This window comes from Dermacentor andersoni, chromosome 3 (assembly GCF_023375885.2).
Source record: "Dermacentor andersoni chromosome 3, qqDerAnde1_hic_scaffold, whole genome shotgun sequence".
Lineage (NCBI taxonomy): Eukaryota > Metazoa > Arthropoda > Arachnida > Ixodida > Ixodidae > Dermacentor > Dermacentor andersoni.
The window spans coordinates 234305744-234319603 of NC_092816.1; the positions used below are offsets into that span (position 1 = coordinate 234305744).

General features: G+C 49.3%; 1 protein-coding gene across 1 annotated transcript in view; it reads right to left on the reverse strand.

Moving 5' to 3' along the window:
• Positions 1-427: 427 nt before the first annotated feature.
• Positions 428-13860, reverse strand: part of LOC126535904 (glucose dehydrogenase [FAD, quinone]-like) — a gene marked incomplete at its 5' end in the record, with an annotated part of 97393 nt that continues 83960 nt past the window's right edge. The window contains one exon of the mRNA XM_055072245.2: positions 428-2914. Within this exon, the coding sequence (XP_054928220.2) occupies positions 2602-2914 (313 nt within the window). The remainder of the gene's footprint in view (positions 2915-13860) is intronic.

Consider the following 13860-nt stretch of genomic DNA (forward strand, 5'->3'; position numbering starts at 1 on the left):
ACGAACTCCTTTCATGCCAACTTAGATCAGTGGGTATGTATCAATGGACATGTTTCGCTTTTGAACAAACATGTTCATGCCAACTTAGTGGGTATGCGCGGCTGGTTATGTGCTGTTCTTCAATAAGCCTCTTTGACGCCGGCTTAGATCATTGAATAGCGGTCACTAGGTATGTGTTTCTTTTGACATTATTAATCATAGCATAAAAGGTATATTTTCTATTGTACACCTGTCATAGGATTGCTAATCGCTCTAACACCACCTATCATCCCCAAAGGATAGATCCACCACAAGTTTTTCCCTGAGCAGCCCAGGGAATACTCGAAAAATTGACTGACATAATATTGCTGACATGCATCACTAATGCGAGACGGAATAAACGGATAGTCCTCCATGAGGCTAAAGAATGTTGACTTGCAGAGTCACGAACATCAGACATTTACTTTATTTTCTTCGCAGAGTATCAAGGGTTGCGGAAGCACGAACAGCAATGTAAATATGAATTCCATGAGGTTGATATGCAACAACAATGCTCAGCGTATGGTTGACAACACAATGAAAATGGGCAGCAGCAGTTGTTTGTGATCATGAAGGACAAAGAGCTGATTATATTGCAGCAACCAGCCAATGTGAGCAAGTTGGTATGGATTTGGAAAGAGACGTGGCGAACATGACAGATAACGAAGGCGAGCAGCTATAGCTCACAACAATCCATTTAACAACAATCAGCTAATTTAACAACACAGCCCGAGAAAACAAAACAACGAAATCAATGACTAAAATATATCAGCACAATGACACCACAACACACCACCGAAAAGAACGGTAACCACCATTTTTACAGATACGTAATTCCCTTACCATGCGGTATAAGTGGTATTGAGCTTACGCAGTAAATTTTTTTCCAACGAATGCCAAAAGGCTAATCGATTTCCAGAGCTGGGTCATGACATTGGTCGTGAGTTGGGGCAAAATCAAAAGCTAGTAGATGCCGATGACTCTCATAGCCTAAATAAATCATTGCGAGCTGTAATTAGGCGCATTAATTCTCGTTACGTTAACAAACTAACATATGAGCTACAAAACACTGCAGTGTAGGAGCAGGTCGCGTGATTTACTTGAATCGCAATCAACGACACACATCGGGCAAGGCCACGAACTTGACGTCAGTACCCGCCGCTGCTCACTTTTCGCCTCGGCTCCTCAACACAGTACCACCCATCACTTTCCACCTCATCTTTACCTCTCTACACTGGTTCACCTGTATTTACTGAGAAATCGTTCCCACCTACGTTACATCTGTCGTAATTATTAGCCATAGCTAAGCTGGATTTTATTTTCCTGTGTATCACGTAGATAAATCTGCTTCCTACAAGCAGGAAGGTTTTTTTCTTGACACTAATACTTTGCTAAATTTGTCGAAACCAAGAATTTTTTCTCGAAAAAGCTTTGCTATACTAACCTCTAACATCACAAACCACGTACCGCACCCTTTCGTTCTCACTGCGTATAGGTCTGCACAGCGTGAGCAGCCTTTGCCGATTACCCAGCTTTTGCGGTCAATTGCTCCAAAGTAGGTAATTAAGGCTGCAGTCTTCTTTCAGTCTTCTCTTACGGCTATCTCTTCTTTCTTCATTGTATTGTGCACTGAAGCAAATGACATGCTCTAGAATAAAATGAATTGTGCAGAAGACATCGACGATGACTGGCAATGTAAGGAAATCGCCGAGCACTTCTAGAAAGCTATTCGATTTCACCACCGGAAATATTCTACAAGCAGTGACGCACACCAGCAGAATAAACTGCCCTCTTTATTTACCGGTTACAAGGTAAAAATATCGCTCTCTTTACTGCTCTATGGCAGTGAAAATGGCTTATGCTAAGAGCGGGAGCTTTGCACTGTTCGTCTCCTATTTGGGCTGATAACTTTACCTTTTATGGTGCGTCTTACTTGAATACAACGGAATTAAAGCGGTGTCCAAGAAGGCCTGCATGTTCGTACAGGTGTGTGCAGAAAGCACTCGGATGGTGTCGTTTAAGATATAAGTGAGTAAAAGTGACAAATATTTTAAAACTTCTTTATGTGATGACAAATTATTCATTAAAATGTTCATTTCCCCGCGACAGCTCGCTTAGGAATTTGTATTTGCAACCACTCAAATGTTTGTAAAATTTATGGTTGTTTTTGATAATATAAGCCCATAATATGATCGGTGAATGAGTAATAGGTTGCGTTCCTGGTTATTTGCAAATTACTCTAACTGAAGGCCCTCTCTGTAACCTCGTCGTGCCGACAGTATGTGTGCCACGGGGACTTTCCAATGCATGAATGAAGGTTCCTGATGTGCCTACATGGCCAGTTTCCTGCACTGATTGTGACAAAGTTTCGACAAACGAACACGCATTGCGAGTATATGCTGTCTTCAACTCTAATATTTACGCACCTTCGAATCATGACAGACGTTGAAATGGCAGTAAAGATGGAATTGTTCATCGATATAAGGCTGTGTATGCGGTGGTCACAGATACGTTGATCTGTACTTTTCGGCTATGGTAGGCCAGGGCGAGAGAGTCCATACTGCAGATAATTTCCCAGAGATCTTATCGATGCGCCATTGAATGCGTACACAGCAGCGGCACAAGCAACGCCATCATACACAACCAGAACGAGATAGGAGAACACATGGGTGAGGCTGTGGCCGAAGCAAAGACTGTGCCTTCACCGACTGGCGCCTCCTGCAAGCTGGATGCCACCACTCTGCTTCCCAATTGAATGCTGTTTCTGGCATCCTCCATTATCATGTCAGCGGCTTTCTCGGCGATCATCATGACCGGCGCATTCAGGTGACCTGACAGCATGTCCGGTATGACGGAGGCATCCACTACGCGAAGTCCACTCACGCCTCCGCGCACCCTAGAAAGAGACGAAAAAATAAAGACGGAAACCCGTGTCACATCACAAAAGCATGACCAACGTAGAAAAATGAAAAAGGTCGACCTAGGGGCAGAATTAGTACTGCACTTTAGGCCGCAGTATTCTGACTATTAAGGTAATTTAGCAAACATTATTTGCGTGTTTCTTGCATACTGATTGCTAAGCAGCCAGGAGCGAACACACGTGTACCACGGCTGATTTCTCTGCAGTTATACTGTGGGACATGACCTCGCAGGGCCGATTCCGGGTCACGTCGGCCTTGGTGGCAGAATAGGAAAGAAATTATAGCTTCAGTAAAAAAAAGTACACGTTATCGAAAAAAATGTTATAGCATGGCAGAGGCGACTATGTGTCCAGTATAGGAGATTCTTGCGGAACAATGACTTTTTAGGTCGTATGTCATTCACTTTCTTCAAGTGCTCGTGTGTCGTCCGTAGCGGCATAAGAAAAGCTTACCTAGACAATGGTGCTCACAATTGCGGTAGCAACTCTGAATCGCCAATTTAGAGAACAGAAACTACGAATTAAGCCACTCCTAGAACGCACGAACAGTGGGTGCTCGTAAAGCTCACCAAGATGTGGGCTACATAACAAAGCTCCTCCATCGAGGTGTGTCCATTCCTATGATTACAAGATCCAGAAAAAAAAGGAAGTCAGAATTTAATTAAAAAAAACTGCGGCAAACAGTTTTTCAGGTGATCGTCCCAGTAGGGTAAAAGCTCCTGCGGACCGTAGAAATACAAAGGGCAAAACATCAATATTTCCGAAATACACTGCTGACATCGGGAAGGACTTCTGATGATGGCACACAGATTATCATCGATATGTTTTGGAAGACAGCATGTCAGCTTGATAACGATGGAATATAGACGAATAAACACATGAGGGCACGAGGACGTAGCAGCATTACAAATGTAGCATGACCGGTATAAACTCGCAAATTGTGGCACAGTGCCACCACCAACCACAACATAAAAAACGCGGACGCCACATATCTCTCGTCCAAGAGCACGTGCCTCTTAAAGCGCTAGATGGAGTTCAGCGACAAACATGGCAAACTTGCGCGTAGCACGCCTTCTCTCCCACCTCTCGCTCATGCGACACCGGCGTCGAACTCGTAAAAAGTTACGCAAGTCTTGACGGTGGCTTGAGCCAATCGCTTTCTCCCGCTCCATTATCACGCGTCTGCATAGTTGCAGGTGGTTCCCGCTAGGAGGCCGCGGTGTCCGGACGTGTTTTTGCATGAGCTCCTGTTTCGTATCTGTATTTTGGATGATCATCGACTCGGTCTCCCGATTCATCCATACCACACGACTCACCTAGTGCATAGACTTTCATACAATATTTACTAGAAGGAATTCTGGCGCTGCGGTCGTTGTACCACCATGGGAATTATGGGAAGTACATGAATTTGTCTGATCTTCGTAGTTGTGGATTCTGAAGTTCTGGTGGCTTTTTCTATTACGCTATAGAAATATTACTGTCGTACGTTTCGGCGCAATCTATACTCTTCGATGTGCAGAAGACGCCGCGAACTTGCACAGTTGCTATTAATTGTGATGATTGAACTTGTCCAGGTGGCTAAGTTGAAACGCGCCAAGCGTCTGAAGGCACTGGCAAGACTACGATAAATTCATAAAGGCGTTTCATTCGCTTGTCGATACATGCCTCCGAGGTTTAATGGTTTCAATTTGAGGCTTCTGTGCTAGAATTCCTGTGTTCGAATCCTGCCGTCGGACAATCTTAATAATGTTTATTTAATTATTTATTACGTAGTACATTGTTGAAAATGGCCAGTTTACAAAGTCGCAAAGCCTTTGCAAGCGAAAAAAACAAATTTTAGGCAAATCCATGTATTTACATAATTCCCAAGCTGGTACAACCACTCTCACTGCAGCTCCCGTAGACACTAGCGCCAGAGTTCCCTCTAGTAATTATTGTAAGAAACTCTATGACCTAGTGGACTGGAGCTAACCGTAAGCGCTAGGGTCACAATGAGTCCATTTCCCATCAAATCACGAGCCTTAAAGACTTCGACGCGGCAAACACCCCATTAAGCCTAAAGGAACCGGCGTCTGGCCAACCTGGGCATGGCACCGTCGATGCATGCCATTCACGATGGGGAGCACTCCACCTCGCGTTCTTACTGACGACTTTAACAGCCATGAACAAGGCAGTCTAGCATCGTTACCGCTTTTATGCACCGTTTCTGAGATTAACGAGGAAATGGCACCGAGAATGTCTAGCGACGCCGAAGAGACGCTCCCAATAACCGACAAGCCAGCAACTATCGGGGCATCGAGCGCCCACGATGTTGTCAGCATTTTCGTAGCAGAACATACGAATGAGTCACAACCTGAGGAGAACATGTGCAAGGACAATACACCTTTCGCTATTGAGAACGAAGAGAACGAAGAGTACAACGATGCCTGCTGGAAGGTGGTCGGCAACAAGCGACGCACACGCAACGTTTCTGCCCATGAAACAGCGTGGTTCCTGCAGAACGCGTCTGAGCACCCTTCCACCAAGCCCAAGCAGAGCGGGCCAAAGCGCCTGCCTCCTCTTCCCCTACGAGATGGAAAAGTTGTACTCCGGCCTCTCGGAGGCCTCAGATTGGACGAATGGGCCTGGCCAACTTTGGGTGCCCCGCTTTGGATGCGGCCGGAGTAAATCCGAAAGACCGCAGAGACCTCATCCTAAGGATCCTGCCAGAACAAAACATGGCCTTAATAAGCGCCCATCATCAGACGTCGCAGACGTCCTGCTGAACATCCAGCAACTGTCAATCAGCCAACGCTCCTACACGGTTTCCACATATCTAGCAGCCCCAGATGATTCGTGCAAGGGTATCGTTCCGGGACTGGAACCAGGCATCCCGCACATACGCTGGTAGACGAGATGCAAGCATCCGGTATCCAGATACTACAGACCCGGATGACGGGTCAGTCGAGTATTGCACTAGTCACCTTCGAGGGCCTACGTGTACCACGCTTCGTCCGATTTTTTAGGGCAGAGCTGCGCTGCTACCCACACCGTCCACGCCAGCAGGTCTGCAGGACGTGCCTCAAATTGGGACACCGAGCCGACCACTGCCCCACACCGGACGTCATCGTTTACGAGTAGGGCGGCATCGATAATCATGTCATATCACACCCATGCTCTCCACGGTGTAATTCCTGTGGAGGGGATCATCCTACAACTTAACCGAAGTGCCCGCGACGGCAGCGACAACCCTTCAACCGGGCCCGGGTCAAGAAAGCCATCGAATATGAACAGCGGCAACTGACGGTCTCCGCCAGCGCGGCTCCTTCATCAGCGACAACCCCTACTTCTGGAACATCATTTAAGAAAGCTGAGCGGTCTCGCGTGAAAACGCGGTCCAGATCCCACCCCAAGGCACGGGAAAGATCCAAGTCCCGTTTGCTATCCCGCTTCCAGACGTCCTCCGCCCGCAACCACGTGAGGCGTCACGCTGCCCTGCCATCACATGCATCCCCCTAACCCTACAAGAAGGAACTATTAAGTAAGCCGGTCACTTCAGCAGCTACTCCAGACCGTCAGCAGCTACGGGCCATAGAGAACACTAATGCCAAGGTGGCATCTCGGGAGGTAGGTTGCCCGGGGGATCCCGCACAGCTCGCCCCCCCCCCCCTCTTCACCCCAACTCTACTCTCACACTGAACACCAACAACGATCCTTTCCCCGAAATTTCATGGCTACGCCGTGACATGGAGGCGCGTTACGCGCAAATGCATGCACAGCTGGACGCTGCAATAGAGGGTAAAAATGCCAGACTACAGGCAGCTATAGAGAGCGCGCGGCAGGAATCTCTAGCGGTACGGCAGAAAATCATTACCGGTATACACGCATCAGAGGAGCGGACACACGCCATGTTGGCCGAGTTAGTCTCTCGTTTGGATTTTATAGGCGCCCCGCTGCCGGCTTCCCAGTCCGCATGGCCCCAACCACCCCTCACAGGTGCATGATCGCACCCATACTCACGCCCGGCCGCTTCCTCTCACGAAGATGATGATGGCCCTTAGCCAGCAGTAGATCGTAGTCTGGCAGTGGAACTGCAGAGGATGCCGTCAAAAAAGCGCATCCCCGCAACATTACACTGCTATGTCCACGCACCCTCCTGATATTATCCTCCTACAAGAACCAAACTGCTCTCCTTCTCTATCCGGCTTCAGCACTCTTACGGGTACTTTTCCACTCGTGAGGGCCCTAGTATCAAAAGGCTTAGCGTGCAACTACCATACTATAAACATTGACATCCCACACCACATTCTCGAAATCATTACACAGGGCAAGAACAGTCGCGTCTCTACATGCTCAATGTATACAGTTCGCCGCGCTCACGCACACTCCCCCCCCCCCCCATTTCATCGCCTTCTAATAGAATTTGAACGTCTTGGCGGGACCCTTCTCGTGTGCGGTGACTTCAACGCTCCGCATATAGCTTGGGGGTACCGCAAATCTGAAGCCAAAGGAAGTCGGCTCTGGGATGACATATGAAACTTGAGATACACCTTAAATGCGGACCCATGGCACCCAATACGTTTAGGTAACAGCGTCACACATGACACATGCCCTAACCTTACTTTTTCCGAAAATACAGGACCAGTGCTTGCACACGGTCCTCCCGACGAACGTCTAGGCACTGACCATTACATCGTTTCCGCTACCCTACCACTGCACAGTACACACTGTCTCGAGCGCAAGGTGCGGATCACGGATTAGATGCTGCTCAGGGAGCGTCGACATACACCTCCTGAAGGGTTAGGATACGAGCGATGGCTCGAGTCCCTCTGTGCTGACCTAGACGCGTGTACGCGCACATTGGTTACCACAACTGCAATCCCTGACGTGGACCCGTACTTACTGCATATGGGGGAGGCCCGTAGAGGGCTCACGCGGCGCTGGAAATGTCTGCACCTCAATCGCAAGCTTCGCCTGCGTATCGACCAAATTTCGCAGGAGGCACAAGAATATGCTCACTCTCGTGCCGAACAACTGACGAGGTTTCTTCGAACGTGTCTCAGGCACTCTAGGCAATGCAAAAAACATGGTCGATACTTCGCGCACTCGTCGATCCATGCACTACCGAGACGATCCGTCTGTTCTTCTTAAAAAGCTAGAAAAACTTTTGATTCCTACCGGTCCACCAACACAGTATCCCGAATACCCGTACGCAGAGGAACCTAACAAGGAAATCGACGCGGACATAACAATCGATGAAGTTCGCGTGGTGCTTCAAGATTTCCGTCGGAACCCGGCGCCAGGGAGAGATCATGTCAGATGTTCCACCCTTCGAAACCTCAGTGATTAAGATCTACATCATCTAACAAACCTAGTTAATGATCATTGGCGTCAGGGCATGCTCCCACAGGCATGGCGTCATGCTGACATTTTGCTCTTACCCTAAACAGGCAAACCCAGAGCCATAGAAAACTTACGGCCGATATGCCTTACTTCATGCATCGGAAATTTATTGTGACACGTGCTTTTCCGGCGTCTACAATCTTTCCTCGAACGACAGTCCTTCTCCCACTCACAGTTGGGATTTCGGGAACCTCTCTCCACGCAGGACGTTCTTCTATAGCTCAAGGAAGAGGTTATCGGCCCCTTGTCACGTGCCATGCGAGAGCCATCCTCGCCCTTGATCTAAAAGGAGCATTTTATAACGTGGCACACGACTTGACTCTTTGAAATCTTGCTGAATCACAATGCGGTGGCCGCATGCATAACTACATTCGTTCCTTTCTGCGCGACAGAAGAGCCATCATTGGGATAGGGCCACATCGGTCAGACACAATTCGTCTCACAGGTCGCGGCACCCCACAGGGATCAGCTCTGTCCCCCACTCTATTTATTATCGCCCTCCCAAGACAACCTGAGCAGCTCGACCAGATCCCCGATGTTGCATATGCGATTTACGCAGACTACATCACGATCTGGACGACACGAGGGTCAGACGGGGCCACTCAGGATCGGCTGCAGCAGGCCGTCGACATCATCACCCCTTACGTACGACAGGGCAGCTTGTCTTGTGCTCCACAAAAGTCTGAGCTTGTTCTCAGACGTGCACGTGGCATCACCCTTCCCCCCGAGATCACGGTGTACGCAGATGGCGTTCCTGTACTCCAGGTGTACCGTGCTCGCATTCTTGAACTACACATTCAAGCGAACGGGAAGGCGAACTACACTGTCTCTCTCTTGTCCCGACAAACCGAACATACTATGGCCATGATTTGGCGGGTCTCCAACAGGCGCTCAGGTCTACGAGAACGGGACCTACTGCGTCTGGTGGAGGCTTGCGTGATCAGTCGCACGGCTTACCACCTTCCCTTACCCAGTCGGAGAAGGTAGGGGTCGATGCGATGCTGCGAAAGGCGGCCAAGCTTGCCCACAGCCAACCACAGTACACCGCCACGAAACGATTGCTATCCCTTGGGACGCATAACACTTTCGGCGAGTTGTTGGGAGCTCCGTGGGCCTGTCAAAGACGTCTTTTGCTCACACCCATTGGTCGGCACCTGCTCTCCAGATTGGGATATCCGGTTCTCCATAATGGCCATGAAGACATCGCCATCACTGCTCCGACTTGGATCCGTACAGACTTAAAGATGCACCCACTACCACCAAACATGCATCCTGAACATGATGCGGAAGGACGACGTGCCCGTGTACTATGCCGGGTGCGCATGCTTGGTGATATCCCTGAGACAAATACCCTATACACGGATGTCGCTCGGTACCGCAACGGGTATTCCGCGCTAATATTGGATGGCGCTGAAACCTATCTTACGGCCGCCTCCTTGCGGGGTTCTACACCTACAAATGGAGGACTCCTTGCAGTACCGCTTGCTGTGCGACACGCTCTCCAGATTCCTGGGGAAGTGTATATCCTAACCAATTATCAGCAAGCATGCCGCGCCTTTTGGACGGGATGCGACTTCTCCAAGGCGGCTCTCCCAATCCCACACCAGCCATCAAACACAGACATGTGCCCCACAACGCATTCACTTGCTCTGGACACCTGGCCATGCATCACTGTTGCGTAATGACCGCGCACGCGTGGTCGCTCATGCAGTGCCCTCCGGGCTGCCCGGCATGGCAAAAATGGGAGTGCCGATCAGGTGGGCGCTACACTCACATACAGAGACTTATTAAGATACTACACACGAGCTAGACACACCACGGGCCCGCCGCCGCTGTCGTTCTCGCGCACGGAAGAGGTGGCACTCCGCCCACTCCAACCAAACACATTTCCCAAGCACCCCTCCCAACATAAATTTTACCCTGACCGCTATGCAGACTCTTGTCCGGGCTGTAGCAGCTCCCCCATGGCATTCCATGTCACGGTGGAGTGTGCTGCAAAATTATTCGCTCCCCTGCCACTTATCCTACACGCCACCCACACCAGAGAGATGTGGCAACATTCCCTCGGCGATGAACCTCCCGAGGTCCGCCGGGCTTTTTTCTCACGTGGCTGCCGGTGTCGTAATTACCAATATCAAAAACGTTTATAGGCTTGAGAACTCTAGTGTAAGCAATATATACGGGTGTAACGTATCCAGTTGCTCCTTACGTATTTAAGTGACTATGCAACTAGTCGTTTGAAAACATCAGAAGATATCAATGTTCCGCACGTTTTGAATTCATTTATTACTAGAAAAGCATGTTTTCGCCTCCAGCACTGCAATCCTTGCAGGCTATAGTACCGCCTGTTGTATCCAGACAAGGCACAGCTAATGCAGCTAAGCACAAGTTTGCCTTCAAGAAAGCCCTTCGAGCGCTATGTCTATTCTGAGCCTGTTATAGAACTTGTTTTTGGCATTGAATATTAGAGGACGTGAAAGAAAACAAAAATGACTTTTTCTTTATCAAAATATGGGAGGCCTTTTTACAAGCACATGGCTGCTGCAGTAGCATGACAACGAGAGTGTGACGGAAACAACGGGTACAGAAAGCAAACCCAGTCCCTCATGATATCAAAGTGTTATAAAAGAAACATGACGCTAACACCCAGTATCACGAACAACGTATCTTTCGTAGCAGTAAGAATAGCATCAAAGTTAATTTCCACTTTCAACAATGGGTTCTTAAGTTATTCTTTCCATTTTAACAAATATAGGCTCACTTAGGCTATCGGCTGCTGTCAATCCTCAGTGGCCTAGTTTTCTAGTGCACGGTACTTATACGACAGTTCTCGTGAGCCATGCCGGGATTGTGAATTCCAGCCTCACCTGGGGAATACTCTTCCTATAAACGCCATTCGAGGAACAAGTCATCATACGCGTGCCAATTTATTACTCCATTTTTACCAGATATATGCGAACTTGGGTTATCTGCTGCACGTAATCCCCAGTGGCGCAAGATTCTGCTTCCGGCAGCCCAGCTGTACGGACGTGTGAATCATGGGCTCCGAAGGAGCGGCTATTGCGGCCACCGGCCGCGTTAGCAGGCTAATCTACGATAACGAGGAAGCGAGCTACCAGTTTATTTTGCCACCACTGCCCAAAGGATCTGTCGTGAAAGACACCGTGTTTTTGCATGGCGACATGCGAGCGACGCCCTATAAGGTCGAAGGCTTTCGAGATGCACTCGCCCCGACTGGATTGCTAGGAGCCTACCAGATCTGGTAGGAGCCTACCAGATCAACCACGTATGGGCAGTCACCTTCTCGAGTGACGAGGCGACGAAAAAGTTGCTGGCGTTGAAAGAGCTCAACGTGAAGGGGCGTCGCTGCGTAATCGTCGACCCTCAAGACCAACAGGTACGCCTCCGCCTTCATTGGCTGCTGCATCGGGTGGCTGACGAAGGTATAAAGGCAGCGCTGGCGACCTTTGGCAAGGTAGTGGAAGAGACGAGAGAACGATGGCGGGTCAGAGTAGGTGACAAGTACTCAACATCTCAGACCATTCTGCTGAAGTTGAAGAGCGAGTTGAAAGTCGATGACCGCACCAAATCCGAGTTGCCGGTGAACTGGCCCTTGTCGCAGCTCCTGGACGGCCGATGCAGTGCCTACGATGCAAGGGTGTCGGATACGCCCGTCGCGAGTGCAAGATGCTGCGGTGTGCTCGATGTCGAAACTTTGGGCACTCAGAAGATCAATGCATACGCACGTACGCTGCAGCCGTGGGGCCACCAGCGAACGAGGTAGTCGCGCAATTTAGGATGGATGCTGCTGAAGCCGAGGACGCTGCCAAGGGGGCTGGTGACAAGTTGAGCGCCAACAATGCAAATGTGACATCGGAGGCAGCGAACGATACGGAAGGTGTATTTGTTACCCCCGAAAAGAAAGATGCTACGACAGCGGGTCCAGCAGAAGAGCGGGAGAAAAGCAAGGAAAACTGCCTAGTAGTTGATGAAGTCGTATGCGGGACAGAAGGTGGGGATCCGCGCCCAAGCCGCGACCCTATGGATACGAGCGGCAACGCTACCTTTAAGAGGCCGCTAGACGCTACCGACGGGAAAACAGCTGCAAAGAACCACGCCGACGGGCCGCGTGCAAAGACAACTATGACGAGAAGGACCAGCTTCAAGCTCTCTCCAAACATTCCTCGGGACAGGAAGGGCGCCGACAAGCCACAGCCGTCTGCAGACCACACCAGACCACCGGATGGTCCCGGAGGCGCCTAACGGATGGCTAGACGTTGTGGTGAGCCCCGTGCTCCGGGCCTCTCGCACTTTCCCGTATTAGCAATGGCAACCAACCCTACGCTTACCTTAGGCACGCTAAACGTGAGAGGTCTGGCCGCCAAGCGTAAACAAAGCCAAGTGTACCGGATGATGGTGGACCAAGACCTCGATGTTCTGGCCGTGCAGGAGACAAAGGTCGAAGGGGAGGAGAAACCCGGGGCATGGTGCTAAGGTTTACCTCTTTGTAGTACGCGGTAGTGAGCCATGAAAAGGAGCGTCGGCAGGCATTATTTTATTTATCAGGAAACTGCCCGGGATATCTATTAAAAATTATTATTCGTGCGCTTCAGGCAGATTAGTGTATGCTGACTTTACTATTGGTGATGATTCGTGGCGTGTTTTGTGTGCATATACACCCAATGTTTGTGAAGAGCGCACTATCTTTTTTAAATCGTTAAGGACGCACATTTTCATGAACAGAAAAGTGATAATTCTGGGGGATTTTAATTCTGTACGCCGAGATTGAGACAGAACAGGCAGGAGAACAAATGACAAAAGCTGCCGTGTCCTTGCTGAATTATTAGCCGAGTTCGACATAGACGACGTGGCTGACTGTCTGGTTGGAACACGCGAGGTTCATTACACACACTTCCAGGGCAATAGTCACGCTCGTCTAGATAGAATGTACGCATCACTAGACGTAATACGCCTGTGTAACAGCTACGGTGTCACGCCTCTTTCATTCACTGCTCACTGTTTGGTCACGACGTATGTTGTACGCAAAGCAAAACACGACAAGTTCACGTGGGAGATGTGGAAAATGAATTCCAAATTGTTAAAAGACGAGTTTTTTCTAAGCAATGTACAGGAATGCTTGAAAGAAGTGGAGAATAACAACGTGGTGCGAGTGACCGAAAAATGGGATAATTTTAGACAACGAATTAAACTAGCCGCCATCGATCGTTCCTGCAAAATAAAGTACGAAGAAAGAGCTAAAGAAAAAGAACCAAGGGCTGTGATGGAAAAATTAACAGGCTTAGAGTACAGCCAACCGGGCGCATACAAAGACGATCTGCGTAGCATCAATTCAAAATTGGAGCTATGCGATGAAGAGCGATATCGGGGGGCGATTATACGCACAAGGGCTGAGGCATTGACAGCAGATGAGGCTCCAACTAAACGCCCGCCCAGTCTTGAATAGAGACGTGCACGGCGTAACCATATGGATGTACTTGAAGTAGATAATCACGAAATAATCACGAAATAACCGACTGTGT